At 46.3% G+C, this 7500-nt stretch overlaps 1 protein-coding gene across 1 annotated transcript in view; it reads left to right on the forward strand.

The window, feature by feature from the left end:
* Positions 1–7352, forward strand: part of LOC138363082 (leucine zipper protein 4-like) — a 16398-nt gene extending 9046 nt beyond the window's left edge. The window contains exon 2 of the mRNA XM_069322033.1: positions 7005–7352. Coding sequence (XP_069178134.1) covers positions 7005–7352 — 348 coding nt within the window. The remainder of the gene's footprint in view (positions 1–7004) is intronic.
* The last annotated feature ends 148 nt before the right edge of the window (positions 7353–7500 follow it).

Raw genomic sequence — 7500 nt, forward strand, 5'->3', positions numbered from 1 at the left:
ACGTTCTAGACATGGTACACGTGCACTTCATACGTATTGTATACGTTATACACACACATATCGTATACATCACACGTATATATATATATATCAACGGCAAGATGAATACATTGTATTCATCATAAGATGGGGCCTCCGGCGGTGCCCGGGTCGCCCCAGGTGCTGAGATCACTCCCAAACACACACACACATATTATCATACACATTAGACTCGCCATTTCACTATGAAAGAAGGTTCGTACTAGCCAGGTTCACATCACGGAGGGTTCATACTAACCGGATTAATGTGAAGGAAAGTGCGGCGCACTTGCCGGGTTAACATTAAGGAAGTTCGTACTATCCGGGTTCCACTCTTGGATCAGACGTACAAGAAACATCAGCTTCGGATAATCGATACTAAATCATTATCCATCAACATGTCTTCAGTCTTTCATCTCTATGGTTAATGCCGCTCACTTATTGTCCAGTGTCTTGGTCGTATTGTCCACAGTCTTGGTCGTATTGTTCAGTGTTTTGGTCGTATTGTCCACTGTCTTGGTCGTATTGTCCACTGTCTTGGTCGTATTGTCCAGTGTCTTGGTCGTATTGTCCAGTGTCTTGGTCGTATTGTCCAGTGTCTTGGTCGTATTGTCCACTGTCTTGGTCGTATTGTCCACTGTCTTGGTCGTATTGTCCAGTGTCTTGGTCGTATTGTCCAGTGTCTTGGTCGTATTGTCCAGTGTTTTGGTCGTATTGTCCACTGTCTTGGTCGTATTGTCCACTGTCTTGGTCGTATTGTCCAGTGTCTTGGTCGTATTGTCCAGTGTATTGGTCGTATTGTCCAGTGTTTTGGTCGTATTGTCCAGTGTTTTGGTCGTATTGTCCAGTGTTTTGGCCGTATTGTCCAGTGTCTTGGTCGTATTGTCCAGTGTCTTGGTCGTATTGTCCACTGTCTTGGTCGTATTGTCCACTGTCTTGGTCGTATTGTCCACTGTCTTGGTCGTATTGTCCAGTGTTTTGGTCGTATTGTCCAGTGTCTTGGTCGTATTGTCCACTGTCTTGGTCGTATTGTCCACTGTCTTGGTCGTATTGTCCACTGTCTTGGTCGTATTGTCCAGTGTTTTGGCCGTATTGTCCAGTGTCTTGGTCATATTGTCCACTATCTTGGTCGCATTTAGGGAGGAGAAAGATGGGGGTAGAACCCGTCAAGACCGGCCGGCCGGGCGAGGTAGACAAGGTAGATGATGGTAGATAATGGTAGATGATCCAGCTTCAGACAAGAGCAACAGATCCATCGTAGATCAGTAGTCTCCTTACGACCGAAGGGGAGAAGGTTGTAGATCAGAGACAATGTTTTCATTTAGCTGTATCTTGTAACTTATTTCTAACTTTTTTTTTGTCCTTCGTCAGAAAATGTTACAAAATTGTTAATTGAATATGATTCATGATTAAAAGCTCAGGCGTGAGGAATGATTTGATTATCTTATCATTATTAATTTGTTTATAAATTTTAAATAACTTCATATATCACATAGTGTGAAAATTATATTGATAAAAATATGAATCTAAAATTTAAAAAATATATATAATTGTTTGAACATTTAATTAACAAAATAAGTAAAAGTTAACAATCACAGTGAAAAACAAACATATAATTGTATATATTTCGACGTTTCGAGGCAATTTGGGGTCTGAATCTGACCTGAATTTGTCTGAATTGGTCTTGAAGTCGTTAATGAAGCTGTAGCGTTTATTTACTCTAAGACACGCTGGAGTCTGTTTACACATTCTCATTGACAAGTGATGAGGTAAACAAGAGCTCATTAAGTAATGTTTACGGTTGTGGGCGAAGTCAGAAACAAACAAAAAAAAAGGTTCCTTAGTAAGTGTTTACAGACAATTTAAAGGACTAGAGAAGAGGTTGCATTATGGGGTTTGCCATGCTGTCATCTTTTGGCAGGTAAACTCACGCTATTTACAGAGTACACACAGGGGCCCCACACACTAACATCAACAGCTACCACTAACACACACACACACACACACACACACACACACACACACACACACACACACACACACACACACACACACACACACACACACACACACTCCAGGGACATTTGGGTGACTGCACTCCATCCATCTCTCCCCCCTTCCCCTTTACACACACACACACACAGTTTCTAGTGTAGATATGATAGAGCCCAGTAGGCTCAGGAACCTGTACACCTGTTGATTGACGGTTGAAAGGCGGAACCAAAGAGCCAGAGCTCAACCCCCGCAACCACAAACAGGCGAGTACAAATAGGTGAGTACACACACACACACACACACACACACACACACACACACACACACACACACACACACACACACACACAGTAGTGTATAGATGAACTGCAGAAGGCAGCAACATTAGCCCACAGAATGAGAGCGAAACTGCTGGTCACGGAGGACCTAAATCATGGAGAGATAAATTGGAAATAAATGAATCCCCCCATGGTGGGGACGAAACGTGGGGAGCAAAATTAGTAGATGTTATAGACAGGAATTTCCTAACACAACATGTGGAAGGAAGACACAAGGGGAAAGAGGAGGAGATGCACCGAGCCAATTAGACCTGATTTTCACCCCAGAACGTAGAAAACATCGAGAATTTGGAACATGAAATACATCTAGTGCCCAGCGACCATTGTCAACGCTCGATCCTGCAAGCACAAATAGGTGAGTACACACTCCACCTGCTTGTAAACAATCAACACTGATTGGAGGATTCACACCTGTGCTGCTGACGTCATAGTGAGGCTATGAACACCCTTCCGTTCAATTTAATTCCGTTTAACTTAATCCATACGCGAAAAGACTCGCGCGTAAACTTGAGTACAATTTAAAGATACTTAAGTCTAAGTACATAACTGTACTCACCTTCTAAGTTACATATTACGCGATAGCTCCATGTAGAACTTATATGTGGCGATATACCTGATCAACCAGGCTGTGATTCGTACGTCAGGCTGCGAGCAGCCGCGTCAAACAGCCTGGTTGACCAGTCTAAGGAGGCCTGGTCGACGACCGGGCCGCGGGAACGCTAAGCCCCAACAACTCCAAGGTAACTCCAAGGTAGGTGAGGCAGTGTTAGGCGGCCCTTCAGAGCCCCGTGTGGGCCACACACAGGTGGGCCACACACAGGTGGGCCACACACAGGTGGGGCCACACACAGGTGGGCCACACACAGGTGGGCCACACACAGGTGGGCCATACACAGGTGGGCCATACACAGATGAGCCACACACAGGTGAGCCACACACAGGTGGGCCATACACAGGTGGGCCATACACAGGTGGGCCACACACAGGTGGGCCACACACAGGTGGGCCACACACTGGTGGGCCACACACAGGTGGGCCACACAGAGGACAGACAGACCGTGATCAAGGGCCATGATCAATACTCACTAGAACAAACAGTAAGCTCAAGAAAGCCTCTATTTATACCACACGAGTCACCTCCTATATATATATATCCACCCAAACTCATTCACATATATATGTCTAACCTACGCTAGAAACAATGCATGAGTGATACACCATCATTTTGATCTGACCCGGTAATCTGTGTCACATACCAACCACCCGGTATGGTTGCATATATTATATATATACAATGTATAATGTATATATTCCAAACCAGGCTTCATGAACAAGGTCATTCTATAAACAAAGTCATTAAACCCAAATCATTCCTAACTTTGAATCTCGTCCAGTTTATATTAATTGTTGCGCGTTTTCTGTTGACATATATTCAACACCTTTGCTACACCTTTGCTACACCTTTTCAACCATTTGTATCCTCTGTCCGTGCTGTTCCTTACTCTTCACCTTTGTAAAGGTTGTAAATTAAGCGTCTTAAATCGCTCTTGGCCATTCCACAGAATGTAAAATTAAGCTTCTTAAATTTCTCACGATACGAAAGGTTTCTAATTCTTGGGTTTAACTTCGTCATATTTTTCTTGTTCAAGTGAACTTGTCTCCAAAACTGAACTACATAATCGAGACACAGTTAATTAACGGTTAATGATTAACGATACATAATTAACGGTTAATGATTAACGATACATAATTAACTTTACATAATTAAGTATACATAATTAGCAATACATCATTACCTTGATAGGAAGACGCTGCGTCACATTACCTGAAAAATAAAATAGACATGTTTAATACAACAATACTTGAATAAACAGTGTATAACACTAGTTACAACAATACTCGAGTGGACATTGTATAACATACATCAGTTACAATAACAATACAATAATACACCGGGAACAGTGTATAACATGCACCAGTTACACTAATTTGATTAAACATACACCTTAGAGTCAAACAAATCCCCGAGACGAGACGAGGTAGCCGCCAAGGTGCTCAAGGAATGTGAGGATGAGCTTAGTGAGCCACGCGTTTAATACCAAATAAACAATTAGCTACGCAAAGCACCAAAATCATGGAGGGTTGTCAATGTGGTTCACATTATTTAACAGTGAGATAGTGTGCATCGAACTACTGACCAGTTTGTTTAATTCACATTATAATCAACTTCTCGGAACGATAATCGCTAATTGCAAAAAAAACATTATCCTCATAAAACCCATAGCATGGCCCCAGGGTGACCCCAGCGTGGCCCCAGGGTGACCCCAGCATGGCCCCAGGGTGAGAGTCATGCTATGGGTTTTCAGGGAGAGGGGTCACAGGATGACTCTGACAAGCAAATGGTTGCTAGAATTCAATCCCAATAAGTGTAAGGTAATGAATATGGGGGAAAGGGAGAAAGGAGGCGAGGTGTCTACACCATAACTGGAAGATTACTACAGGAGTCCGAGACAGAGAGATTTTGGGGTGGATATAAGTCCAACAGAGGGGAGATAGAGGGAAGAAAGAGAAGGAGAGAGAGGGGGGAGAGAGAGAGAGAGAGAGAGAGAGAGAGAGAGAGAGAGAGAGAGAGAGAGAGAGAGAGAGAGAGAGAGAGAGAGAGAGAGAGAGAGAGAGAGAAAATGCGTCATGGCATTATCTCTCCCTCGCTAGCACTCTCTATTCCATCCCTGTGACATCTTCACTCTCCCCTTTCTCCTTTCCCCTCTCCACATTCTTCTCCATCCCTCTTTTACTGGGAAGTTCTGTTTCCCACCCTTCATACACTCCTGATAACCCTCTCCTTTATCTTTTAGTATACTTGCCTCACCCCCCTTCCCTATCTGCACGCACCCACACACACACACACACACACACACACACACACACACACACACACACACACACACACACACACACACACACACACACTGATGCATATGTTTACTGCTAGGTGAACAGATGCATCAGGGTAAAAGAAACTGCCCATTTGTTCTGCCTCGGCCGGGGATAGAACCCGGGCCCTTAGGACTACGACCCTTGAGCGCTGTTCACTCAGCCGCGAGTCCCCTGTGTGTGTGTGTGTGTGTGTGTGTGTGTGTGTGTGTGTGTGTGTGTGTGTGTGTGTGTGTGTGTGTGTGTGTGTGTGTGTGTGTGTGTACTCACCTAGTTGTGCTTGCTGGATCGAGCATTGACTTTTGGATCCCGCCTTTCCAGCCATCGGTTATTTACAGCAATGACTCCTGTCCCATTTCCCTATCATACCTAGTTTTAAAATTATGAATAGAGTTTTTTTTGTGTGTGTGTGTGTGTATTCACCTAGTTGTATTCACCTAGTTGTATTCACCTAGTTGTGCTTGCGGGGGTTGAGCTCTGCTCTTTCGGCCCGCCTCTCAACTGTCAATCAACTGTTACTACTATTTTTTTTCCACACCACTCACACACACCCCAGGAAGCAGTCCGTGACAGCTGACTAACTCCCAGGTACCTATATACTGCTAGGTAATAGGGCCATAGGGTGAAAGAAACTCTGCCCATCGTTTCTCGCCAGCGCCCGGGATCGAACCCGGAACCACAGGATCACGTGTGCAGCGTGCTGTCCGCTCGGCCACCGGCTCCCTAAGGTGTGTGTGTGTGTGTGTGTGTGTGTGTGTGTGTGTGTGTGTGTGTGTGTGTGTGTGTGTGTGTGTGTGTGTGTGTGTGTATCATTTAGCTAAGCTTAATCACACATCACCACTCTCCTCCTCTCACTGGCCAGCGCCAATCCCATCACCCCTAATCCTCTCCTAATCCCTAATCCCCTCCTTGTCCCCACGATCACCCACCTTACCAGCCCTCCCCCCAACTACACCCCCCCCACCCCACCCCACCTACACACTGGTCACACTACACCCATGTCTGACACTCTTCAGTGTGTCCCCCCCCCCCGGCCAGTGGTTCATCTCAAGACCAGGAGCCAAGTGTGCTAAGTGCCCCCCCCCCCCCCATCACCGCCCCCCCCCACGACCCCCAAGACTGTACCCATTGCGCAGAATACTTGTGGACTCCATTGTGCTGCAGAATAAACCTACGTGATTTGTGTGTGGAGGGGGGGGGGGCAGAACTCCTCTCCCCCTCCCCCCTAACCACCGTGCGTGAGGGGAGGAGGGGGATGGCGCCCCCCTCTACCTTCATGGGGGAAATATCGCCGCCTGGGCTATTCACCTGCCATGATACATAGTCACATTACGGCCAGTCTGGAGTTATGTGTTATAAGTTATGTGGATACACGCCGCCGCCGCCTCAGACACGTGGACACATTTATACCGGCGCGACGCGGTGCTTGCGGGGGGGGGGGGGAGGGTGTGTGCTTCAGCTCCTGGTTCCCGCCTCGCTGTCTTCAGTCGACTGGTGTCAAACTTCCTGAAGTCATCTGAAACTTGGAAACTCCCTTCATAAAGCCTTTTTCCTGACCTCCCTTACGCTTATAACGACTGCCAACCGCCATAATTGTATTTTGTATACAGTGATTATGTCTCCCATGTGTATTCACATCCAATGAGGTGAGATTTAATTTGTTATTTTTTTTAATTCGTATCTCTCACATACGAATTTATCTCTCTGGTCACTGCTCAGTCCCAGCTGATCTTTGCTCAGTCCCAGCTAGTCACTGCTCAGTCCCAGCTAGTCACTGCTCAGTCCCAGCTAGTCACTGCTCAGTCCCAGCTGGTCACTGCTCAGTCCCAGCTGGTAACTACTCAGTCCCAGCTGGTCACTGGTCAGTCCCAGCTGGTCACTGGTCAGTCCCTGCTGGTCACTGCTCAGTCCCTGCTGGTCACTGCTCAGTCCCAGCTGATCACTGGTCAGTCCCAGCTGGTCACTGCTCAGTCCCAGCTGGTCACTGCTCAGTCCCAGCTGGTCACTGCTCAGTCCCAGCTGGTCACTGCTGAGTCCCAGCTGATCACTTCAACAGACCTCACCTGACAGAGACCGGCAGGAGGACCTCCTAAGACTTGGGGGTTTATGAAGGTGAGGAAGTTATTTCACTTTTAGATCATTTCTCCTCTTGCAAACTTTCATTTATTTTCGTCTGAAACATTACTCACCCATTGTGGCCGCTCCTCTTCTACCG

The sequence above is a fragment of the Procambarus clarkii genome, chromosome 1 (genome assembly GCF_040958095.1).
Source record: "Procambarus clarkii isolate CNS0578487 chromosome 1, FALCON_Pclarkii_2.0, whole genome shotgun sequence".
NCBI lineage: Eukaryota > Metazoa > Arthropoda > Malacostraca > Decapoda > Cambaridae > Procambarus > Procambarus clarkii.